Raw genomic sequence first — 26,972 nt, 5'->3', positions numbered from 1 at the left:
TTTTAAATGATTTTTAACAGACATGTTAAGAATATTATAATAATCTCTTTTATAAAAAAATTAGAAATTTTTAACATGTAATGAATTAAATATAATTTTTTTAAAACATCGAAAATTCAAGATAAAACTAACGAAAATTTGGACCTAAAAATAAAATTTTGAGCTAATTTATTGTGGCGGAACTTTTTATAATGTTTTAAACAAGTATGTAAAAAATCATTAAAAAATTTAAAATTTTAAGTATAATTAAACAAATTTTAATTTAACAGGGACTAAAAACACTAACGGAAAATTTTGTAGGGACTAAAAAGTGTGAATTATTTTTATAGGGATTAAAAACAAAACTGCAGATATTTATAGGGACCAAAAACTTAATTAACCCTATAATTTTTTATTAACGTATCCCAGCTGTATCGTATCTTGATTTATAAATTTTTTCCGTACCGACATATCGTTGTAGTATAGTATCCGAATCGTATCTCGTATACGGGGCAATAATACATTAAAAGCAAAACAAACACTATTTTTATAACCAATTTAAAGAAAGAATATGAATGTAGAGGCAAAATTGAGACACTATTCAATTCATAAAATGAAACATTATCCACAATAATTCCACATCCGCATAATAGACTGATATGTGTCATCATCGAGTTGCATCTTCTGTAACTGTAACTGCAACTATACAACAATGGCTCTTTTTCTGAACGCCTCTTTGCCTTCAACTTCCAAACCTCATCACCATCTCTTAAGGTCAACACCTTCCTCTTCAACCAGCTCACCAACTCCTCTTTCTCTGTTTCTGGTTCGTATACTATACTATACAAGTTTATATTCATGAATCATTTTTTTTCTCTTATTCAAGTTTAATAATTTTCACTCTACTACTCTTCACAGGGAACCAATCCAAAACAAAATCACCAAGCATCTCAGAAACTCGCATTATCATTGGGTGAATCAGTGTCTAGTGCAGCTCTAGTTGCTCTTCTATCTGCTTCTCTCTTCTTTGTTGATCCTGCACTTGCATTCAAGGTATATACTTAATACTATTACTAACTAACTATGCAGGGCCTACACTTCAATATGAATGTTTGTCTGGTGTCCGACACATGTCAGTGTGTTGTCTGGTGTCCATATTTTTGTTAGTACTTCGTGGTGTGTATGTATCTTGGTTGGTGTCCGTGTCTGTATTAGTGTTCGTAGATAGCTAATCATAATGTAATTTAACAGTTTGTAGTTTTTAGGAGAGAATTTGAACTCCATTTGTTCAAGTTTTATTCTTTTTTGGTTAACAAATGATGGGTATGGTTTGGTGATCAATGCAGGGTGGAGGTCCATATGGTCAAGGGGTTACTAGAGGACAGGATCTTTCTGGAAAAGATTTCAGTGGCAAGACACTCATCAAGCAAGACTTCAAAACGGTGTAGTTTTTTATTTCTTTAAGAAAAAAAGAAGAAAGTTTAAGTTGATTTGATGATGGGTTTAGTCAAATTGGGTGTTTTAGATCAGAATGTGACATGTTATCTTATTATTATTTACCTGTTACATTACAGTCCATACTGCGACAAGCCAATTTTAAAGGTGCAAAATTGTTAGGTGCTAGCTTCTTTGATGCTGATTTAACAGGTTTGGCCAACACCAAAAATGTATCACAATGAATGTAGTATACACACATGGCTTGTCATTTCCATTTACATTCAATATCTCCCCACCCTTTGTCATGTCAGGTGCTGATCTTTCGGATACTGATCTTAGAAGTGCAGACTTTTCCCTGGCAAATGTGACAAAGGTGAGTCTTTTTTCATGCTCATTATGATAGGATGTGATGGGAATTTAATTTTAGATAATTGCTGCTTATTACCGGTTAATAGATATCACCCTTACGCCAATATAATTTCTTTATTAACATAAGAACTTTTTATTTGCTATGTTGTTATCATCATCCTTGTTCAAAACTTTGCTTAATAGCAGTGATTGAAAGGAGGGAAATTGATAATATACAGTTAAACACACAATTCCAGTATTCAACAACCTAATAAAGAGTTATACTTATATGTTCCTTTGTTATATTATTTGAAGAAGAGAAGTGATAAATGTTCGAAAAGAATGGTAAGAAATTAAATTAAAATGGCAAATTAGAATATTCAAGGGATATATCTTACAAGAGAGCTAATGAAATGTCATAAGTTTGCCCTGTCAAAACAATCTTATAGTGAACTCTACAAATCTGTTCTATGTACTATACTTTTTAGTCCTACAAGTATTAATTTAGTTGAAGCTGAAAACGTGCCTCAAATCACTGTAATTAACAAATGTTTTCTTCTGCCATTTCTCAATTTGGTGTGTTGCATTACCGCTTTCTGCAGGTAAATTTGAGCAATGCTAATTTGGAAGGTGCACTTGTAACGGGAAATACATCTTTTAAGGGATCAAATATTACAGGCGCCGGTATGTAGTGGTATCAATAAATTATTCTATGCTATTATTGGAATTTTTGGGGGGAGTATGGTTTTTAAAAAGTGTGTTTTTATCTCATATTAGCTTTCAAATAATTGAAGGTTATTGATATGACTGGTGATTAATTAACTAATTGATAGTTATGTTAATTAGTTATAGGCAGATTATTGACATAGAACTGATTTTGGATTTCAACTGACTTATATAAAAATACTATAGGAGCGTAGGGGTTAGAGAGAAAGAAGAGAATAGCATGCAACCGAAAGAAAGGAAAAGACATGGAAAGCGAGTTCTTCGGGGGGAAAATTCTGAATTCATCATTACTGAAACGGAATCTAAATGTCTAGGGAAACCCTGTAAATCCTGATCTTAATAGAATTAGTAACTACCAAGTTTTATTCATTCTCATTCCAAGAACCGGAAATTTGATCAAATTAGGAATGCCATATTCGGACTATGTTAGTTATGTAACTATATCAACAACACTCGTTAAAATAATTTGTGATTGTTCTGTTATAAACAAAACGTGGATGCTTATTGCAAAGGTAATTGCATAGTACTTTTGAGAATAGTGATTTCCCTTCATTTTGTTATTACCTTCCGTAACTAGTAAACTTGCAAAAAAAATTGGACATACTAGAGATGCAGCTCATATGTTATATTAAGTCTAGTGCAAGCAACTATTAAAGTAATCCAGTTCCCCTTAAGTAAGGTTTTGAATTTGAGTGTTAGTAGTTAAAATAGACGGTAGGAGAGTTGTTCTGTTTCCCTCAAATAGGTCTACTGATCTACAAAGCCATATTAAATCTAACTCTGATCTACAACTTGAATTAGATTTAATATGGCTTTGATATACAGAAGGTTATACATCAGAATAAGATAGTCTAATGTAAAAATTCAAGCATGACGTTTAGGTGAGCAGGACCAAACTCATCCTTAAGAGTCGTCATGTCTCGGTCCAATTTGACCTGCAAAGCTTCAGGATTGTTCGGGTCTAGGGATAAGTTATGGTCTAAAGAATTGATCAGATCAAAATTTAAGGATGAGTTGGGGTTGGCTATAATCTGTCTCAACCCGTTACTTACTCACCTCTCACCCCTAATTGCTAGTTCTATTATGTTGTGATGAGGCTTTTTGAAACAAAATATTAAAGGTGAAATATGTTAGTTTAGACAGCATACTTGTAGTAAAGTGCTATTGTAAGAGTCATATTTTGAGTTTGAGTACATGGTAAAATATTAAAATAAAATCAATTTTTTACTTGTAATTTTTAGTCATAATTGAATGATCACCTTATAATTTTTCTTCAATTGTCATTTGCTTAAATAGACTTGGTCTTAATTTGACCCGCAGCGCAAAGCATTGAGTTTGTTCAGGTCTAGGGATTAGTTATAGTCTAAACTCTAAACAATTCGTCTTTTTCACCTGGTATAGTTTTCTCCTGTAAACGTGCGATATCCTTGGGAGCAGGGCAGAAGATAGTCATTTAGGAAACTCTATATCTAAGCTATTATGGACCTTTTCTACATATACCTAAACAACCTAACTCTACCATCTATTTTATGACACAAGCTAGTTCAATTTTCTCTTTAATAATTGTAAGACTCGAAATCAGAACATTTTAAATTCTGCCACACTGAATTTACTTTCTTATGGCTAGCTTTTCTGTCGGCCAAGGCTGCCTAGGTTGATACAACCCCTGCTTGAGGATAAGATACAACTTGATGTAAATGTTTTGTTATTTATTTACTGGAATTGTTCTTTATTATGATACTAATTAGAAGTAGAAAACTCACATTTCAAGATATTAACACTATGAGTGAAGATTTAGATTTTTTTTCTCAAGAATTTGATGTTAGAAAAACTATATGATGAGTTTAACAATGTTTTGTATATAATTATCTTGCTCTGAGCCAGATTTCACTGATGTACCACTAAGAGAAGATCAACGTGAGTTCCTCTGCAAAATTGCTGATGGGTAAGATATATATTATATGTCTAAATGATCCCATTTTCCTGTCTACATGTATATGCTTCATTGCTAACGAAGTTGTTTCTCGTGACAGAGTGAACTCAACAACTGGAAATGCTACACGTGATACATTGCTGTGCAATTAGCATTCCGTTGCTGATAATCAAACCGTAACTTTTGAATTTATTAAAATGAACACTTTCAATAAAGTCAAATATAATGTATATCACGTCAAAGCTGACATTCTCAAAGCAAATATTTTGTTGTATATTAGGTGTCATAAATTATTCTTTGATTCTTAACATATTCATCCCTTCTGGTGATTTGTTATTTTTTTAGTCACTAATCGCCTAATTTATGATTATTCCATGCTTATTACTATAATGAAAAATCCAATTCACAAACTATGCATCGTTAAAATTTGTATATCACGTCAAAGCTGACATTCTCAAAGCAAATATTTTGTTGTATATTAGGTGTCATAAATTATTCTTTGATTCTTAACATATTCATCCCTTCTGGTGATTTGTTATTTTTTTAGTCACTAATCGCCTAATTTATGATTATTCCATGCTTATTACTATAATGAAAAATCCAATTCACAAACTATGCATCGTTAAAATTTGCATTTTAATAATAGGTCTTCAGGTTTACTGCTAGGAATAAGTTGGACCAAAACCTATCTCATCGAAGGTAGTGAAGCATGAGATGTAGAGGAAGAGGGTAACTGGAAGACAAAAATGAAGCAAAGATTTCATTACTCTGAAGTTCTTACATCATTGCTGTAGATAGAAGTCATTACAGTTAAGACCCTAACTAATGACTAATTGTCATATAACTGAATAACCGTTTCAATTAGTGCAAGGCACTGGTGCTCTTCATAACATACTTTGATATCCCCTCTCAGAGTCAAGGTGGTTGCAGAAAGGTAAACACATTGAGTTTGGTGCGAAGCTCTTTAAATCGAGTTGATGGTGGTGACGTGTGAATGAATTCGGATGTTGGTCAACGACATACACATGAAGGACAACTACAGATTTAGACAATCCCTATTTCTAGACAAAATGAATGTCCAATTCTATGTGCTTTGTACAAGCATGCAAAACTGGATCATAAGAAAGTAGAGCGACATTGAGGTTATCACATAACAACATAGAAGTGTGAAAAGGAACATGTAGTTCATTCATGACAAATTGTAGCCATAGAAATTTAGCTGTGTGTGCGCCACATTGTCGTAGCATGCAGCCGATACTTGTTTCTTAGAACACTCCAAGATACAAGATTTGGTTCAAATAAGATACATGAGTTTTCCTCTTCCTTTAATCCACACTCTTCTTAGTCTCTACTTCAACATATCCATGTGCTTCACCAATCAATTTGATTAACTTATAAATGATTCACCAAAGTAAAGCTATTTGATGAATGACCTTGTGACTTTGTTTATGAGAGAAAAGGGGAGAGCCCCGGACAAAAAACAAAAGGGAAAAAAATCCATTGAAAAGGTGACAAAACTCATATCTATCAATATAGCACAGGAAGCAGGAGAAACATCAAGACCAAATTTGACTAAAACACGAGCTATTTGATTAAGCTCAGGATAAGTATGGTAATATCAATATTATTGTACTTGAAACCTTTAGCAAGAGATATCTTCAGCACACAACTCTTGTTCGCAAGCAGGCAAAGTGAAACCAAAGAGGAAAATATCATGCCACGACACCCCCAGTCCCCACATACATCCTAATTGTTATGGTTCTTATAAATATATCAAATTTTCATTTTAATTCCTCTAAATATTTCATTCGACTTTTAGTCTCTATAAAATTTTCAATAAGCACTTTTGGTCCCTATTTTTAAGTCAACTCATGTATTTTTTTCATGAAATTGTGCAGAAATGTATAGAATATTGTAAAAATCTCTCCTAAAAAAAATTAGAATGTTTTAACAAAATATGATTTTTTATACTTTTGGTTGAATAAAACAAAAATTCCAACCCCGTATGTTATATAAAAAAAATTGTTTTGGTGCCAATATATACGTTAAAAATGAAAGAGGTGAATTTATTTGTGCTCAAACAATATGAAAAATGGTCAACCGACATCTCAAGAAGCGAAAGCATGTGGCCTAAAGCAAGCACTTTTGTGGTTTATGAATTCAGGTTTTACTCGTGTGGCGATAGAACTAGATAGCAAGCTAGTGGTGGACGATATTTTGAATAAGATTTGTCAAAAGTCATAATTTGGTGCTGTTTTAAATGTTTGTAGGAAGTTCTTTATAAAACTTTAGGTTTAGTTTTATTCGACGGCAAGCCAACAATGTTGCACATTTGTTACGTAAAAAAAATGTTGCTAATTTGTTAGCTACAATGGCATTATCTTTTGCAAGTCATTATATTTTTTATTATATAATTTATATTCTCGAATGCATTATGACTACTTTGATGAATGAAATAAGTTAAGTTTGGCTATGTCAAAACAATAGTAATTATTCCTCTCAGAAAAGCGTGTAATATTTGTATTACAGATATCATTTAATAAAAATATATAACATAAAGATAAATTTTAAATTCTAATATTCTAATTTTAATGTGATAAATAATTTAATATATATCAAATTAAGTTATAAATATTGAAATAGAGATGTTTAATAAGCACACCCTCATATCCTCGTGAGCTTAGCTCAGTTGGTAGGGATATTGCATATTATATGCAGGGGTCGGGGTTCGAACCCTGGACACCCCACTTCTCCACAATTTAATTGTGTGAGTTCTAGCCACTAGGCTACTTAACCTAAAAAAAAAAAAAATAAGCACACCCTCACTTTGTTGGACCCATACGTTACATAAAAAAAAATGTTGAAGTATAATGCTTTTTTTTAAAGATTGAAGTATAATGATATATAGTTAAGGGTTAATTAAGTTTTTGATCCCTATAAATATCTGTAGTTTTGTTTTTAGTCCATATAAAAATAAATCACACTGTTTAGTCCCTACAAAATTTTCTATTAGTGTTTTTAGTCCCTCTTAAATTAAAATTTGTTTAATTATGCTTAAACTTCTAAATTTTTGAAATTTTTTTTACATACATGTTCATAACATTGTAAGATACTCTTTTATATTTTTTTTTAGTTTTTTAACATGTAATGGATTAAATATGAATTTTTTTAAAAGCCAAATTTTCAAGATTATATTAATGAAAATTTGGACCTAATAATAAAATTTTAAGATACTTTTTTGCGGAGTTGTATAATATTCTAAGTAAGTATGTGAAAAATATGTTACAAATTTAAAAGTTTAAGCACAATTAAGCAAATTTTAATTTTACAAGAACTAAAAGTATGTGTTGGTCCCTTAAATTGAAATTTGTTTAATTATACTTAAACTTTTATATTTTTAAATGATTTTTAGCAGACATGTTAAGAACATTATAATAATCTCTTTCATAAAAAATTAGAATTTTTTAACATGTAATGAATTAAATATAATTTTTTTAAAACGCCAAAAATTCAAGATAAAACTAACGAAAATTTGGACCTAAAAATAAAATTTTGAGCTAATTTATTGCGGCGGAATCTTTTATAATGTTTTAAACAAGTATATAAAAAATTTAAAATTTTAAGCATAATTAAACAAATTTTAATTTAATAGAGACTAAAAACAGTAACGGAAAATTTTGTAGAGACTAAAAAGTGTGATTTCTTTTTATAGGGCCTAAAAACAAAACTGCAGATATTTATGGGATCAAAAACTTAATTAACCCTATAGTTAATTGTATGTGCTAGGTTGAAAGAATTGAATGTTTATTGACTATTATTATTTAGAAAGAATTTGGGTATCATTATTAAAAAATTATAAATGAGGATATGCATTTTTTTAAGAGAAGGGGAATATGCATATGTAAGATACATTTTGGTATTAAAAAATAAAGAACTCAAATGTGGATGCTCTAAGGTAATTTTTATTTTAAATCGATTAGTTTAGACAAAATAACATTGGTTGGATGTAATTTTTGATTGATTTGGTGAAGCTTAATTGTGATGGTGCTTAGAACGGATATGATACTCTTGCAGGGTATAAGGGCTTCTTCGGAACTCTGATGGCAGATGGATCAAAGACTAATTCAAGAAGATTGGAATGTGTGATGATTTCATGTCGAAATATGGGGCATGTTGTAACACCCCGTTTTTCCAATATAAAATTTCTTAAAACATTTATCAGAGTAAGCATCATAAACAACGAGGTATCACATAAAACATAAACCAAATGTCTGTTAAATAATGATTTAACCTTCAACGATTTATCTTAACAATGCAGCGGAAAATATAGTTCATAAACATAATCATTTTGGCACGCAGGCCCCAACAAAGTATCTCAAAAGAGTTAATCAAACAGAAATTATCATAGCAGTTCACGTAAAAGAATGAAGCATGTTATAGCATATAACCCCATCCCGTTACGTATCAGAGCGACCTAGACGACACAGTGAGGCAAGGCCACTCACAGAAGCAACTGCACACTAAACACGATCACCTGCAAGTTACCCATACGAAGGGCAACATTTTCAAGCAGAAGGGGTGAGATTTCATAACAAAATAATATTAATCAAGTAATTCGAATCATAATTAACATTAACATCATATTCATTCTTAAATAACTTTGCATAATCATATAACAAGTATCACGTATTCACATAATCAATCGTCATCAACAACATGGCATTATGGACATGACAATGTGATAATGCTCTTAGACACTTTATATGCATGTGGTACCAATCGTCATCATAAGTATTAATATACTTTAATCGTGCGGAGGACAAAGCTCCTAATAATCGTGCGGAGGACAAAGCTCCTAATAAACGTGGTGAGGACTAAGCTCAATGAAATGATATGCATGGACTCTCATGAACAAAACATCGTAATCAACATATCAACATGCATCCAACAACTTGGAGCTAAACGTCATCATTTCATCATATATAAATATATACAATTCACTTAGTTAAATAACAGCAGCAACATAATCAAGTCACATAACAGGATGATATCATTATATCAATAGCACATCAACTATGTCATAATTAAACTTCCATATCTTACATAAATGTACAATACATTAATCATACTCAATCAATATCAACATATCTTAAACAGCTTTACAGACTGCATTTAACGTCATCATTAGGTCTTATTATCATAAGGGGGTTCGCTCTTGATCAAAACGTGCGACACAGATCGCACAAACACTCATAACACTCAAGGCTGGAGGTGCTCGCGAGGCGAGAGTTCTTGCTCGCCATGGCGAGTACGAAACAATTCCCAAACTAAAGTTGTTCTGGGTCTAATCTTGCCCTACATTCATTCCTAATCATTCCTAGGTATGTTCAGGCACTCAAGGTCCAACTAAAAAGGTCGAAACACAAAATCTAACATGCTCTCTGCCTAAGCTCGCGAGGCGAGGAAGGGTTGTTCGCCATGGCGAGCAATACCAGAACACTCGCGAGGCGAAAGGAAAGGGCTCGCGAGGCGAGCGATGAAGATCATCACTCGCGAGACGAGGATCATAGCTCGCCGTGGCGAACGATGAATGTCGCTACGGCCAGGTTTCTTAAAATCACAAAAATCCGTCGATCCACATGGTTCTAAGCCTAGTATTGATTCCAAAGTTGATCCTAAACATAATCTAAGGTCCATGAACACTTTTTACAGCAATCTAATCAATTCCTACCGTTTAATCTCAAATTCTAGGGATTTGACCTAGTTTTCGTTTTCTCCAATTAATCCTAATTCTTGCTAATTACTCATCAGAATTACAACAACTAATATTACTGAGTTATTAGTCTCACCCTTACCTTAAATTTGCAGAAAATCGCAGCCCTCTTGGTCTCTTGCTCCTCTCTAAGCTTTTCTCCCTTTTTCCAAAAGTTTTCACGTACAATCAGTTTTTCTAACAATTAGGTCTTCCCTATTTATATCTCTTCTTAATTACTTATCTTATCTCACTTTCTCCCCCAAAACTATCTAAAATATCAAAACAGCCCTTAACTAAATATTTTATATTATTTTCAAATCTTTATTTTATTTAACAATAAAATAATTCTCATATCCTTATCAAATCTTCCAAAACTCATAACTTATCACGTCATCGATCAAATCATTCAAATCATCGTAAATCATCAAAGCATACCAAAATCATGCATATATTATATAAATATAATATAATCGCCTAAACTCGATTAAATAACAATTTAACGAAAGTGGGCGTTACACATGTACCTAGGTTTGTACATGGCATGGAGGGAGAACATCATAATCTTATAGCGGAAAGTGACTCAAATATCTCGGTCGACATGTTTATAGAAAATTGCATTTAGTAGAACGACTTATACTTTGGTTAGGTGTGTTCGAAAGCTTTTGAGTTTAAGTCGGACGGTCAAAATTACCCATTTTGGCGTGAAAGCAACATAAATCCAGGTTGACTTGCTAATTTAAGCATTTTGATGGATTTTTTAGATTTTCATATCATGTAGACTCCTCTTAGTGAACTTCAAAGTCTTTTGTTTGACGGTATTTCTAGGAGCTTGTATGTCTAGGAACATCCGTTTAATTTCTTAGTTTTCTTTTCTCTTTGAGCTTTGCTTGTAAAAAAAAAAAAAGACAAAAAAGCATTTTGTGTCATTTTATATTTATTTTACATATTAATTTTTAACTTTATAAAAAACTTTAAATTGAATTAGGTGATTTATTCACTATAACTATAAAATATATACAATGGTTTTAGTTTTTTTTTTTAAAGGATAAACAATGATCTTAGTTATTTGCTGTCATTTTTTTTTGTTTCTGGTAACATTGAAAAAACATTTTATCAATTTTTTTTTTTTGAAAAAACATTTTAACAATTTTTGTACATTAAATTTGATTTGATTTTAATATTAATACAAACATACCTTTATTTACAAATTTACGAAGAAACATAGTATATAGAAATTTTAAGCAGGTATGTATGAATGAATGAATGAATATGATGATGATGACGATGTGTGTAGCAGAGAAATGTGAAAACAGAGAAAATTGAGATTGCTATAGTAACCTGTGAAGAAAGGGTATAACACACACAATTCCAAATCCAAATAACGAAGAAGAAGAAGAAGAAGATCCCAACAACTGCATCGTAGGAATCTTCTCGGATGATTTCCAATTCCACACTCCTCCAATCAATGTAACTGAACCAGCTTCGATTTATGCCCCAAACCCATCACTTTCTCTGTAAGTTTTCGTCTTCGTCTCTGCTTTCATCTTCATTCTTAATATTTTTGTAAAATTTTAGTTTGATTCCAAAATGTGTTATTATGCCCATTGGATTAGATCATCTTTATGGATTGTCACGGAAATGGGGTTGATCAGAGGGATTGGATTCAATGTCAGATCTAACCAATTCATTTTCGCAATTTCATGCCATGTGGTTATGGATTCCATCTGAATTGACTTCTTTCATGAACCTGCTTCTAATGTGATCTGAAAAAGTTTAACTTTACAGATTAAATTTTTTAACTTTGAGTCAAACCAACCAAAACCCACATTCATTTGCTGCATTTCACTTGCCGGTGAAGATTTAATATTACTGTTTCTTAGTAATAATTAGTAAAATTGAGATGTTTTGCAACTATCTTCTACTGATCTGTGCCGAAGCCTGAACATTTTGTGCCTGCTAAGGTCAATGCATGAAAATGTTGTTTACTTTGTTTCAACGTGAATAATTTTCCCTGTGAGTTGTGGTTTGTTAGAATTGTTGATAGGTATTCCTGTGCTTGGATGATTTTAAAAATAGTTTATACAAAGTTGTTCGATATCAATCAATGCATTTTGTTTTCCTTCTCTTTCTCTACTAATATATGGTATCGAAGGCCATCCATTTGAACCCCCACCAAATTATCCTCGCACCAAACTCGATAGGGTTGGGCTTGAGGGGGTGTAGTGAGAAAAATGCAAGTCCCACAATGAAAGGAGATAAGGCTTGAAAAGAGTTTATAAAGAGAGACACCCCTTATATTACAAGCTAATTTTGAAGTATGGTCTCTTTTTGATTGGGTTTGTATACATGATCTCTTACATATTCACTCCATGGTGGATTTCACAAGATTTTCTAGTTGTAGCAGGTCCCAAGGCCGATTTTCATATCTTTGTACATTGCATCTGTTGAGTTTGGATAATTTGTGTTACTCATTATCACTGTACTTATTGGTATCTTTTTGCATTGCATTTCCTAGGGCTTTTGTTCATCTCTGCATTCTTCTAGTAAATGTCAAGTCAATCCTTTTGTTAAAATGGGACATCTAAACATGCAAATGCCAGCTGGTGTCAATGGAATAGAGGATCAATCTCAGCAATTTGGTGCTGGATATCCTAACAAAACTACGATAGCATGCATGATCAATGCAGAAATTGGTTCTGTTTTGGCAGTTATGCGAAGAAATGTTAGATGGGGGGTTCATTATATGTCAGATGATGACCAATCAGAGCACTTCCTCGTTCAGTCTTTGAAGACACTGAGAAGACAGATTTTCTCATGGCAGAATCAATGGCATTCCATCAATCCTGCCTTGTATCTCCAACCTTTTCTTGATGTGATTCAATCAGATGAAACCGGTGCACCAATTACAGGTGTTGCTCTGTCGTCAGTTTACAAGATCTTAACTCTGGACGTGATTGATCAAAACACTGTCAATGTTGTCGATACCATGGACTTGGTGGTTGATGCTGTCACAAGTTGCAGATTTGAGGTGACTGATCCTGGATCAGAAGAAGTCGTATTAATGAAGATTTTACAAGTACTTCTAGCATGTGTCAAAAGCAAAGCATCTGTAATACTTAGTAACCAACACATTTGTACCATAGTGAATACCTGCTTCCGTATAGTTCATCAAGCAGGAACTAAAGGTGAGCTGTTGCAGCGGATAGCTCGATATACAATGCATGAACTTGTTAGGTGTATATTCTCCCACCTTCAAGAGATTGACATTGCAGAGCCCGCGTTGATAAATGGGAGCACCACTTCAAAACAAGAGGTATAAGATATGTTTTACCTTTATCCGTCTTGGTTGCATTATGCACTTTTTTATGTGATTATTTTGTTAAGTTATGGAGGAAAAATGGAGACTTTGGTGAGGGGGGGTTATTTTTACTGTTATTTGTTATTCCCGGCTTACAAAATGTGAAATTTGTTGAAGGCGAAAGTTTCCTTGGTTTTTACTCTCTACGATATTACTGTCTATTATTTTATATGCAAATTTCAATTTCCATTAATATATTATTCTCAACAAATTGTATGCTGCTTATCTTGAAGAGTTTTGAATAGCTAATTATATACCTGGCTCTTTAGTCTAAAATAAAGCTTATAATTAAATAATGAACTTAAACCTCCCTTCCTTCTTTCCCCTCATTTATATGCATATTTTTTTCTGCAGACCCGTGAGCTAAATAACGAGCATGCTTCGGAAAGCAGACAATTTGAAAATGGGAGCCTGAACTCTGCATATGATGGCCAACCTTCGTCCACAGGCCTTGCTTCCAGTACTGCATATGTTGGTACAGTAACTGTAATGCCTGAAAACACAACTACTGCTAGCAGTGATAAGGAGAACGATATAAGAGAGTTGCAGCTCATGACTGAACCATATGGAGTTCCTTGTATGGTGGAGATATTCCACTTCTTGTGTTCTTTGTTGAATGTTGTTGAGCATATGGGGATGAATCCTAGATCAAACACACTAACATTTGATGAAGATGTGCCTCTTTTTGCCTTAACTTTGATTAATTCAGCCATTGAGTTGGGAGGGCCTTCCTTTCGTCATCACCCTAGATTACTGAGTTTGATTCAAGATGAAGTATTCCATATTCTTATGCAATTTGGTTTGTCAATGAGTCCCCTTGTACTTTCTTTGGTGTGTAGCATTGTTCTCAATTTGTATCACCATCTTCGTACAGAACTCAAGTTACAGCTAGAAGCATTTTTTTCTTGTGTGATTTTGAGGCTTGCACAAAGCAAATATGGGGCTTCATATCAGCAACAGGAGGTTTTGATGGAGGCACTTGTTGATTTGTGCAGGCAAAAGACATTCATGGTGGAGATGTATGTTAACTTTGATTGTGACATTTCTTGCAGTAATGTCTTTGAAGATATTGCTAATTTGTTGTCCAAAAGTGCTTTTCCTGTAAATAATCCATTATCTTCCATGCATATTCTTGCTTTGGATGGTCTTATTGCTGTAATGCAGGGAATGGCCGATAGGATAGGTAATGGATTTGTCAATTCTGAACATTCTCCTGTGAATTTTGAAGAGTACATACCGTTCTGGCTGGAGCATTGTGAAAATTTTGGTGACCCAAATGATTGGGTTCCTTTTGTCCGCCGAAGAAAGTACTTCAAGCGAAGATTGATGATTGGAGCTGATCACTTCAATCATGATGCTAAGAAAGGCCTTGAGTTTCTCCAAGGAGCACATCTTTTGCCCGACAAACGTGATCCCCAAAGTGTTGCCTGCTTTTTCAGATTCACCGCTGGATTGGATAAGAATGTCATTGGTGATTTCTTAGGAAATCATGATGAATTCTGTGTTCAGGTTCTTCGTGAATTTGCTAGAACGTTTGATTTCCAAGATATGACCTTAGACACAGCCCTGCGCATATTTCTGGAGACTTTTAGGCTGCCTGGAGAATCACAGAAGATACATAGGGTGCTTGAAGCTTTCTCTGAGAGATATTATGAACAGTCACCGCATATCCTAGCTAATAAGGATGCTGCTCTTGTGTTGTCATACTCAATTATAATGCTTAATACGGATCAGCACAATGTGCAGGTCAAAAAGAAGATGACAGAAACAGATTTTATCCGGAATAATAGACACATAAATGGCGGCAACGATCTACCTCGAGAATTCCTGTCAGAGATCTACCATTCAATTTGTAAGAATGAAATCCGCACAACCCCTGAATCAGGCTTTGGATCTCCTGGAATGACCCCAAGTCGGTGGATTTCTCTAATACACAAGTCAAAAACAACTGCTCCATACATCGTATCTGATTCCAGAGCATACCTAGATTATGATATGTTTGTTATATTGTCAGGCCCAACAATTGCTGCCGTTTCTGTGGTATTTGATAATGCTGAAAACGAAGAGGTATACCAAACATGTATAGATGGATTCTTAGCTATTGCAAAGATATCTGCTTACTATCATCTTGAAAATGTTCTTGATGATCTGATTGTCTGCCTCTGTAAGTTCTTCACCATTTTGGATCCATTATCAGTTGAGGAATCTGTCCTAGCCTTTGGTGATGACACAAAAGCACGAATGGTAACTGAGACTGTTTTCACTATTGCAAGTAGGTATGGTGATTACATCCGCACTGGGTGGAGGAATATTCTTGATTGTATCTTCAGATTGCACAACTTAGGCCTTCTTCCCACTCATTTGGCCAGTGATGCAGTTGATGAGTCAGAGCCTTCTACAAAAACTGGACGTGGGAAACTTAATTCAAATTCTTTCTCATCAACTCATCTTCAATCTATTAGTACTCCAAAGAGATCCTCGGGGTTATTGAGCAGGTTTAGTCAACTGTTATCTCTTGCCACTGATGAGCCAAGAGCAATACCAACCGAAGAACAACTGGCCGCTCATCATCAAGCCGTACAAACAATTCAAAAGTGTCACATCGACAGCATATTCACTGAAAGTAAATTCTTGCAGGCTGAATCCCTATTGCAGTTGGTAAGATCACTCATCAATGCTGGAGCTCAATCTCAGAAGGGGAGCAAAAAATCTCAGAATGAAGACACTTCTGTTTTCTGCCTGGAGTTGCTGGTAGCAATCACTCTGAATAACAGGGACAGGATTGGGCTTATATGGAAGGGTGTTTATGAGCACATATCCAATATTGTTAAATCAACCGTGATGCCATGTGCACTGGTAGAAAAGGCTGTTTTTGGACTTCTGAGGATTTGCCATCGCTTACTTCCTTATAAAGAGAACATGGCCGATGAACTTTTAAAGTCCCTGCAACTTATCTTGAAGCTTGATGCACTGGTCGCAGATGTATATTATGATCAGATTACACAGGAAGTCAGTCGCCTTGTTAAGGCGAATGCATCTCGTATTAGATCTCATATAGGATGGCGGACGATCACATCGCTGCTTTCCGTCACTGCTAGACACTTGGAAGCATCTGAGGTTGGATTTGATACGCTGTCGTTCATTATGTCTGATGGAAATTACTTGCTCCCTGCTAATTATATTCTCTGCATAGATGCCGCAAGGCAGTTTGCCGAGTCTCGTGTAGGACTGGTGGATAGGTCCATAGGTTCACTAGACCTTATGGTAGGTTCTTTCAACTGTTTGCAAAAGTGGACTAGTGATGCAAAGCAAGCAGCAAAAGAAGAGGAAGTGGCCAAGATGTTGCAAGATATTGGGGAAATGTGGTTGAGGTTAGTACAAGGACTAAGGAAAGTATGCTTGGACCAAAGAGAGGAGGTTAGAAATCACGCACTGTTATCTTTGCAGAAGTGCATGACAGAAGCTGGCAAGACTCATCTCCCAGGTGATTTGTGGTTACAGTGTTTCGATCAAGTGATCTTCACCTTGCTGGATGACCTGCTTGATATTTCTCAGGAACGCTCTCAAAAGGATTACCGGAACATAGAAGAAACACTTACTCTTGCCTTGAAGCTCTTATTTAAAGTTTTTCTCCTATTACTCCAAGAACTATCACAACTGGAAGAAGCCTTCTGCAAACTATGGGTGGGTGTGCTAAGTCATGCGGAAAAATACATGAAGGTGAAAGTTAGGGGAAAGAGAAGTGAAATGCTTCAATTGCCTGTTCCTGAGCTTCTGAAGAACGCATTGGTTGTTATGAAATCAGGGGGCATACTAGTGGAGAGCAGTGGTTTAGCTGAAAGTAATTTGTGGGAACTGACATGGCTACATATGAAGAATATAGCTCCCTCATTGCAGTCTGAGGTTTTCCAAGAGCATGATGCAGAACAGTTGCAGCAAAAGCAGATTGAAACAGTTGGAGATTTGGAAAGTGATGCCAAAATTTCTGTTCCTTCAAATGAAACACTTGGCCAAGATGGTGCCGGTATTGGTTAATTCTTTCTTTATTGCCTGCACTTCCTGAACTGCATTTTCTTTGTTCCAAAGAACCTAGCCACATTCACAGTCCACCCTTGATTCTTCAGAATTTGACATCTTTATTATTATGGCTGGAGCAGGTTGATCAAGTTAAGTATGAAGTGAAGTTGCCTTCATTTTGGTATTCCATTTTTGCCATATAATATGTAACCCCGGAGTATTCTTGTTACTATACTAGTGAGATTTTTTGTTGGAGATATGTTATATACATAGGCATAGCTTTGAGCAATTATATTTCATTGTTGTTGGGTGCTTCTAATATACACACATCTTCTCTTCACCCCTCATTTGTTAATTTCAAATTTTCCTCAAATCTAGTATTTAGTTTTATCATGTTAAATTGTACAGAACTCAAAATGGCTCAAAGTTGCTGCTTTGGCCACTATATGTAATAAGTCTTCAACTCAGGCTCACCAATTGTTTAATTTTGTCTTTTTTTATTGCACATTCAATCTCTTACATTCATATTTTCAGCTTATTTTCATCAAGCATTTGCTTATTTGAGTTTCTCAATAAAATAATTAGGGAAATGTAAGTTATCTCAACTTTTGACAAATGAAATATTTACTATTCCATTTTTAAAAATATCTCCATAGTTACTTTCAATTCAGTGTTACTCATTACCAATTTACCATGACTATACTTGATTTCTCTAGATACTAATTTTGCCGAATTAATTATGAAAGATTGTATATAATAAATAACAATTTACAATTGAGCTCTACTCCGATTACAGACTATCATTTAGAAGTTCAAGGCACTACATTTTATGCTTAGAGAGACTTCATATTTATCAAGTACTGATACAGCAACATAGAATTCGTCCTAGTCCCCTTCAAAAAAATTGAACCCGTCCTAGTTGTTATAGTCTAGTGACTTGTTTATGAAGATATTTTATGTGGAATCTTCCTTCAATCCTGGGTCTCCACATTTTTCCATCTTTGTATACGTTTTTATTTGAGTATGTGTAGCTGTGTAGGTCAATAACAAAATAAAATAAAAGTAAAAATTAGATGCATAAGAATAAAATAATTTAATTAAACAATTTACACCATGACTAAGTAGATTTCTTAAAAATAAAAAAAAATAGATAGACTATAAAGGCAATCACCATTGTATATTACTCCCTCCATCTAAAACTATCATATCATTAATTATTTATTACTTTTTCTTCTTTCAATTCTTTCATTTATCTTTCTCATATCATTTATTAAAGACAATTTTGTAAAATTACTCATAATATCTCTTTCCTACACAAAATTAATTACATTTTTTATTACGTTTGGAATACCTAAAACATCATATAATTTAGGAGGGAAAGAGTATAAGGTATCCAACCTAAGACCTGGAATTCAAATACTTCTTCACGTTGGACTTTAACGAGATGTTTGTGGAAATAATAGTAGCTATAATAAAACTTAAGGGGCCAAATTATAATTTTTTGGAAATTTATTGGGGTCAAATTGAAAATTTTGGAAAATTTGAGGACCAAATGCAAAATTTGAAAAATTATAACAATGAAGAATTTTGAAATTCTTAGCTTTTAGGTGTCATTTGAAATTCTCTATAAATTTAACTTGAACAAAATACTTCATAAATTAACTAAGTTGCTTGGGCTCCAGTGGCAAGGAGTTCCTTCCAAGGATGTACCTGGGGAATATCGGGTTCGATTTCCAGGGGGAACAACACTTGGCCAGTGTGCATGCCTCTACGCACGAGCCGGATTAGTCGCCCACCTTTGGTGGGTCGGAAACTAGTGCGAAAGTAAAAAAAAAATACTTCATAAATTTCCATCATTTTGAAAATTCTTCAAATTATTACCCAAACAATGGAATTCACCTTTTAAGTATTTGAATTCCTTCATAACATTAGATTCCCTCAAAACATTACCCCATCCAAATACACTCTAAGAGTGTGTTTGAATGGAGTGTTTGAGAAATTTTGAAGAATTTAGAATTCTAGGTAATTCAAATGATTCAATTAAATTGTTTTCATTCTTAAATATTATTGTTTGGATGGAGTAATAAAAAAATTTATTGTCATCGTTTTTGGGCAACTTTCATAAATTTCAATTTTTTGGGCCAAATTTGAAAAATGACATTAGGGGTCAATTTGCAAATTCAAAATTTTTGAGGGCCAAATTATAATTTTTGGAAAATTTGAGGGGGTCAATTTGCAATTTTTTATAAATTTATTGGGGTCAAATTGAAAATTTTGGAAAGTTTGAGGACTAAAAGTAAAATTTGAAAAAAATATGAAAATGAAGAATTTTGAAATTCTTAACTTTTAGGTGTCATTTGAAATTCACTACATTTAACTTGAACAAAATACTTCATAAATTTCTATCTTTTTGAAAATTCTTCAAACTATTATCCAAACAATGGAATTCACCTCAAGGTATTTGAATTCCTTCAAAACATTACATTCCCTCAAAACATTCCATCAAGTTTCTTTTTTAAAAAATACTAGTTACAAACCTGTGCTTCGCACGGGTTGAATAACGTATCTTGTAAAACAATTGTTCCAAAGGAAAAATAAGTAAATTAAGGAATATTACATAAACATTAGAAATATTTATCAAAATATTTACCAAAGCCTTACCAAGTCTTGATTGATGAAAAGAGCATATATTTTGTTCATGAGATCAGGCAAACAACATAATAATTAAGATTAAACTAATTGAAACCAATGATGTACAAATTTCGATTACATATTAGTCAAAATTATCAAAGCGAGCGCTAGTGTCATAGAGTCACCAAAAAGGAATTAACACCAATATTCACATCACACAAAAGCAACCAAAAAAACAGTATTCCCAAGTTAAGATAGTCCTATTTTTCAAATTAACTTGTCTTGTTTTGTCAAATTAACTAAATCTCTTCTTCAAGGACAAAGTGTTAAAGATCCTTATTATCTAATCCTAAACTACAATGCACACAAATCATCTAAAACCCTAATCTATGATTTAGAGCGGGAAAATTTTGCCTTAACTACATTTGATGTAAAATTCGAATTTCAAATCTCTTCACTGTTACCCATCAAACATTGGTATTCCATCAAACATTCAATGCTCGCTTCATTTTGAGGCATGCACATGGCTCAAAAATTGACTTCAATGTTACCCACTCTTTTCAATGCTATTTCCTTACCTTTTGATCACTCTCTCCTCTCCTCTCACGCCCATTTTTCTCTGATGAGAGAAAGTCATCTTCCATTTCAGTCCCTCTTCTCTCTCACTCCAGTTTCCCTGCTAAAAAATCAAAAGCCTCCATAAATTCAACTCAATATCTCTCAAAATCTATGAGTAAAAACACCAAATAATACATCTTTCTGAATCAAAGAGGCACATTTGATTTTGTATACGAATCTCAATTTCAATTTTCAATCCTCTTCTTCATTATCGTCATTTTAAGGATTTTCCCCCACTCTCTTGCTAATCACTGTTCCATAACCATCATTCAATCCAACATTATCCGAACTGCTTCAGAGTGAAGTGCAGCACCAATTCTCAGATCAACAAAAATGGTATACTTTCTCTCTTTTCTAGGGTTCTTCTTCTTTTTCATTTTACTTTCATGTTCTCCCTTTCAGAGCGATTTCTCCAATGCCTTTCAATCAAATTATTTAATGTTCATAGATTTACTTAGTCTCAGATCTGTTTCAATTTTGGGTTTAAATTTCATATTCTTTTTTTACTATCGCCGATTATTCAGACATGATATTATCAATCTTTTTATTTTCATCATCATCAATCATACTTTATATGTGGTGTTACTTAGTTTCATCTATCTATGATTATCACATGAGCAACAACGGATTATTATTGAGAAAGAAAAACAGGCCCTACCTTAGTATTGCAATCAACTCATCCTATACAGTCTAATACCTGTTAATTGTTATTGCAATTACTTATTTGATGGATTTTTTAGTTGTTGCTCCAATTTCTTGAGCTACTTTTCAGAGCAGATTTTTATATCCAATTCGTAAATTAATTTTTGTTATATGTGTATTAAGTCCTTAACACTAACCTCTCATAGCTGCATTTTATATATGTGACTTATAATCATGATGACTTAACAAGTGATGAAAATGGGTCTTATTTTTTCAGATACATTTTCAGCGTGACTTATTTTTAGTGTATCTCTTTGTTTATGTCATACCTAATTCCACATGATTTTAATCTCGCATCCATGGAATAGAAAGTGATATACCTATGAGTAAAATTGGGAATAGTGCCATGAATGAATTAATATCTCTAATTCTCATTAAACTGTGAAAGAGAAACTACAAGGGTATTTATATATGTAGATGCTAACAACCTAGAGTAAGTGAATGTCAGCACGTCATAATGGCTATTGTAACAATATTGAAGAGAAAAATAAAATTCCTCTCATGTAGCTTGCTAAGTAAATTCCTTTTCTTTTTCATCTTTGGTTGTTAATACCATTTGTCATGACAATATTTCTAAAGTTACTCCAAAGCAAAAACAGATGTGAATTTCCATTGCAGTTATTATTGTTCATGTAGCAGCATTTTCATTATGAAAGTGCAGGGTTAATTAAAGACCTTATAGGATTGGATCCACAATTGATTTTGAGTTTGCTTATGAGATGAAAGGGTTTTTAGCTGAATATGGATGATGTGTAACTTAGTTTAGCAAGTGGGCATATTTCTTGAATCACGTTGTGGTTTACTAAGGTACTTTTATTCTTCTCTTTAGCTCATTCACTTATGTTTTTAGTTTCTGCAATTTGATTTTGTGCAATTGATGTACTGAAATTTATTATTTTACCATTCAGGTTCAGGTTCGTTTCTTTAGTCTTTGCTGAGGATGTTTTATATGCTCTAGCAGGATACCCGTGCATATGGACGGGTGAATCAAATATGGGAAAAGTAATAGGTACATCAATTATTAGCACATATGTGTGTATTTGCAAGTATATTATCATTTTGTTTTTGTTATTGATTAGGTAAATGTTTGTGTTGAATATTTGTTTTGTTATGTCAGATGTGATTGGTCACGTGATCGAGAGGGATAACATCAGGGAAACTGATAAGAATGGCCAGAAGAGTAGGGTGATTGATCTTACTTTGGAGGATTTAGAGTAAGTTTCTTCAATTTTAAATCATTTTGAAGTTTCCCCTATAACTGCGGTGTCGACTAATACTTGATTGCGGTGCTTGGTCATTCTTTTGTGCAGAAACAATTAAATTCACTGCTCATTGTGGGGAGATTATGCTGACAAGATGGTTGAATCCTTAGCTACATTCGACCACTCATCCACGGTGATATTGATATTGCAATTTTGCAAGCAAAGAAAGTATATGGGTATAAGAGCTAATAATTGACTTCATTGTGATATTTTTTATAGTTACAGATTAGTTATGATACATGTTGATATATTTATTTGTTAGGTGTCATGGGTGTTGCTAATTCCTTTTATGGAATAAAAGTCATATTGAATGGAAATTTACCAGAGATCGACGAGTATAAGAAGAAGTATGACTTTGTGGTTTTGTCCATATATTGTAGTTCTTATTACAGTTGTTGTGTCATTTAAATTTTGTTTATTTGTGATTTGTTAGGATGAAGAGTGCCGCAATTCAGTTAACTCAAGGTGTGAGTCAAGTTTCCATGCACAGCTCTATGTCGTTGTCAGATGATCTGCTCAAAACAAAGAGGATGATGATTGAAAATCTGATTGAGTCAAGTGAGGTAATTGATTTGTTTATCAATGATACTGACATGGTCGCTGATTAAGTATGGTAGTTCACATACTAACGAATAATCCATGGTTGTGAGTATTGATGCGTATCATATTTATGAGCCAGGGATGAGATTAAACAAAGAGACCATCATTGATAAAAAATAGTTTTAAAATAGAATGTTAGTTGAAGATTTGTTATATTATGCCGTAATTTAGAAAGCAAATACTGACATGTATTATTATAACTAGAATGGTGATTCACTTTTTGTGTAGTTAGATTTGTTTGCCTTTATTAGCAGAAACAATACTGACATGTTCTTTTTATTTTATTTTTGGTTCTTTGTTTCTTTGTAATACACGGTTGTTATTAGCCATGTGTCAAGGTCAATCAGATAAAACTATGAGATCAGTAGTAATAACTAATATTTTGAAAATAGAATGTTGGTTGATTTGCAAGTTGGGCGTGTTTTTGATTCACATATTGTTGGTGGAAGATTTGTTATATTATGCCACAATTTAAAAAGCATATGTTGTTACCCTTGCAATGATGCCGTAATTTAGAAACTATGATGTTTGCCTTTAGTATAAGAAACTATATCACGTTCATCTTGACATGTTCCTTTTTTGTTTTTTAATTTGTTTTTTGGTTCTTTGTATTGCGATCAAAATATATAGCTTTGTCATGTACCAAATGGGGTAGAATGGTATTTTCGGTCATGTACCAATTGTGCTTCATTGGTCACTATATTTGAAGTAAAGCTTTGTTGCAAGAAATGCAGTACATGCAAAAGCGATGTACCCATGTATATTCACCATTTAATTTTCAAAGGAATGAAGATACTCGTAACTGACGAGGAAGAAACAACTGTAATGAGGTATATAGATGTTGCAATCAACTGTAATGAGGTGGAAGAAACAACTAACCATCTCTTCTTGCATTGTACTAAGACTTGGAAGGTTTGGTCGAAAATTCAAATATGGCTAGATGTGAACTGTATTATCCCCGCTAATTTGTTTGTTCATTGGAGGTGTTGAGACGGCATGGTACCAAATACGAAATAACTAAGAAGAGGAATGAGGCTTATTTGGCATACTGTAATGTGGGCTATTTGGAGTGCTAGAAATAATGTTATCTTTAACAATGGCGGTATAGAGGTGGAAGAAGTGGTGCAGGACATTAAAAAGGTTATCGTGGATTTGGAGTTTATCGAGGCTGAAAATTCAACCGTGTTTGTTCTATGAATGACGGTGGAATCTGAAGTGGTGCCTTGGAGTTTTATGCGGGTGAAGGGACTGTTTTTCTGGGTGCTGTCATACCTGCTGTTGCTTCTGGTGCGCGGTTGATAGCAGCCATGCCTTTGGTGTTTGTTTTGCTGCTGCTGTTGTGGTTGTTTTAGCAGGTGCGGCTCTGGTGCGTTGTTAGATGTTTTGGCAGTTCTGTTGGTGATGCTTCTAATTGTATTTTGTACAATTTTTAGTTCCTGTTATGTACTGTAATAGGATTATAGTTTTTTTTTTTTTTTTTTTTTTTATATTGAGTTTTAGTTTGGTGGAGAGGTGCTGTCTTTTATAAGGAACTCTTTAAGTGTACTCTTTTTTCTCCTTTGCGGATTTAGTGCTCCTTGTGCTAGCCTTAGCCTTGCTTAATAATATTTGCCGATTAAAAAAAATGTGTTTTTTTCTTTTCAGTATTACAAAAAGGGTCAAAGGACCATGATTATAATGTTGTTTAGTTGACTACTATACTGTATAAAATACTCATTGTAAGAGTGAAGGATGTAATTATCTTGCAATATCCAGAGTTACATCAAAGAATGGTCTGAAGATTCTAATGATTGATGAGAATGGTGTTAGCATGGATAGCATTTCGATTGTTGTTTACAAAGAAATTTTTCGCAATGTACCAACACGAACTCCTTTTTAATTGTATTTTTATTATTAACATTGTTTTGGCACCATAAGCACGTTATTTTATATGTATTGCTTTGTTTGCCGTCAATATGACCCGTGCGATAGCACGGGTGGATGGTCTAGTTATAGTGTAACATGAACCACTATTTTCCAAGTTACATTGCACATTGGTGACTCCATCTCAGAGCTTAGAATTTTTTTCATTCAATGAAACAACAAATAGAGCAGAAGTACTTAAATAACACTAAGACAAAACAGCCATTGACAGTAAAATAAAGGCTTAATTGCACTTTTGAACCCCTATCTTTTCAAAAGTTGCGGTTATGGACCCCTAACTAATTTAAATACAAAACAGCCCCCAAGGCAAAATAAAAAATAAAAAATTTGACACGTGGCACCTCACTTAGGGTGCCACGTCAGCGTTGACCGAGTCAACAATGGACTGGGGGTCCAAAACTGCCAAAGAATCAAAACATAGGGGTTTTGGAGGGGAAGGAAAGGCTTATGGAGTGTAAACCCTTGTTTGCGAGTTTTAAAAAAACAAGGGAAATGTTTTGGGGGGTTTTGAAGGGCTTAATTTGTCCAATTTTAAAGTTCTCCCAAATTGGGGGGTTTTGGGGGGTTAAACATACAAATTGACAATTTTGCCCTCATGATAATTCAAAATTTCAATTTTAGACATTATTGAATTATTACAATCTTTTTTAAAAACAACTTATTCAAAACAACTTATTTATACAAAACAGCTTATTACGACCTCATTTGCAAAAACCGCCTATTCAAAACAACTTATTTATACAAAACAGCTTATTACGACCTCTTTTTTTAAAAACAGCTTATTCAAAACAACTTATTTATGCAAAACAGCTTATTACGACCTCTTTTCAAAAAATAACTTATTCAAAACAACTTATTGATGTAAAACAGCTTATTACAACCTCTTTTCAAAAACCGCTTATTCAAAACAACTTATTTATACAAAACAACTTATTACGACCTCTTTTTTCTAAAACAACTTATTCAAAACAACTTATTTATCCAAAACTGCTTATTACAACCTCATTTTCAAAAACAGCTTATTCAAAACAGCTTATTTATGCAAAACAGTTTATTACGACCTCATTTTCAAAAACAGCTTATTCAAAACAGCTTATTTATGCAAAACAACTTATTACAACCTCTTTTCAAAAAACAGTTTATTCAAAATAGCTTATTTATGCAAAACAGCTTATTACAACCTCTTTTCAAAAAACAACTTATTCAAGACAACTTATTTATGCAAAAAAATAGCTCATTAAGATCTCTTTTTCAAAAACAACTTATTCAAAATAACTTATTTATGCAAAACAGTTTATTACGACCTCTTTTTAAAAAACAACTTATTCAAAACAGCTTATTTATCCAAAAAAGCTTATTACGAACTCTTTTCAAAAACAACTTATTTATACAAAACAACTTATTACAATCTCTTTTTTAAAAACAGCTTATTCAAAACAGCTTATTTATAAAAAACAACTTATTACGACATCATTTTCAAAAACAGCTTATTTATGCAAAACAGCTTATTACGACCTCATTTTCAAAAACAACTTATTCAAAACAACTTATTTATGCAAAAACAGCTTATTACGTCCTCTTCTGAAAAACAGCTTATTCAAAACAGCTTAATGATGCAAAACAGCTTATTACGACCTCTTTTTCAAAAACAGCTTATTCAGAACAACTTATTTATTCAAAACA

The 26,972-nt window shown here is 33.4% G+C and overlaps 3 protein-coding genes and 1 long non-coding RNA gene across 7 annotated transcripts; all 4 read left to right on the top strand.

The window, feature by feature from the left end:
• The first annotated feature begins 583 nt into the window (after positions 1-583).
• On the top strand, positions 584-4,767 carry LOC25489345 (thylakoid lumenal 15 kDa protein 1, chloroplastic). 2 transcript variants are annotated; one of them, XM_013605260.3, is made up of 8 exons: positions 584-805; positions 898-1,032; positions 1,326-1,421; positions 1,554-1,626; positions 1,728-1,789; positions 2,367-2,448; positions 4,375-4,435; positions 4,524-4,767. In XM_013605260.3, exons 1-8 carry the CDS (start codon positions 692-694, stop codon positions 4,573-4,575), a joined length of 675 nt encoding a protein of 224 aa, XP_013460714.1. In that variant the 5' UTR covers positions 584-691; the 3' UTR covers positions 4,576-4,767. The 2 variants fall into 2 exon arrangements, with proteins under 2 accessions (XP_013460714.1, XP_024635440.1); XM_024779672.2 differs by lacking the exons at positions 4,375-4,435; positions 4,524-4,767 and adding an exon at positions 2,677-2,982.
• Positions 4,768-4,886: 119 nt separating this feature from the next.
• On the top strand, positions 4,887-5,752 carry LOC112420422 (uncharacterized). The gene is made up of 2 exons (XR_003010470.1): positions 4,887-5,232; positions 5,337-5,752. It is a non-coding gene; the product is annotated as an uncharacterized lncRNA (long non-coding RNA).
• Positions 5,753-11,379: 5,627 nt separating this feature from the next.
• LOC25489344 (ARF guanine-nucleotide exchange factor GNOM) lies at positions 11,380-18,058 on the top strand. Its single transcript, XM_013605259.3, has 3 exons — positions 11,380-11,692; positions 12,694-13,491; positions 13,891-18,058. The coding sequence occupies exons 2-3, from the start codon at positions 12,751-12,753 to the stop codon at positions 17,569-17,571; spliced, it is 4,422 nt and encodes a 1,473-aa protein (XP_013460713.1). The 5' UTR covers positions 11,380-11,692; positions 12,694-12,750; the 3' UTR covers positions 17,572-18,058.
• A 2,588-nt stretch (positions 18,059-20,646) lies between these two features.
• LOC25489343 (uncharacterized) lies at positions 20,647-25,018 on the top strand. Of its 3 annotated transcripts, none has more exons than XM_024777761.2 (8): positions 20,647-21,138; positions 22,231-22,311; positions 22,413-22,513; positions 22,622-22,718; positions 22,815-22,942; positions 23,029-23,113; positions 23,200-23,329; positions 23,997-25,018. In XM_024777761.2, the coding sequence occupies exons 5-8, from the start codon at positions 22,861-22,863 to the stop codon at positions 24,354-24,356; spliced, it is 657 nt and encodes a 218-aa protein (XP_024633529.1). In that variant the 5' UTR covers positions 20,647-21,138; positions 22,231-22,311; positions 22,413-22,513; positions 22,622-22,718; positions 22,815-22,860; the 3' UTR covers positions 24,357-25,018. The 3 variants fall into 3 exon arrangements, with proteins under 3 accessions (XP_024633529.1, XP_024633525.1, XP_024633526.1); XM_024777757.2 differs by having other exon boundaries at positions 22,166-22,311; XM_024777758.2 differs by having other exon boundaries at positions 22,144-22,311.
• The last annotated feature ends 1,954 nt before the right edge of the window (positions 25,019-26,972 follow it).

Source organism: Medicago truncatula, chromosome 3 (genome assembly GCF_003473485.1).
Source record: "Medicago truncatula cultivar Jemalong A17 chromosome 3, MtrunA17r5.0-ANR, whole genome shotgun sequence".
NCBI lineage: Eukaryota > Viridiplantae > Streptophyta > Magnoliopsida > Fabales > Fabaceae > Medicago > Medicago truncatula.
This window is presented reverse-complemented; position numbering and strand designations above follow the sequence as displayed.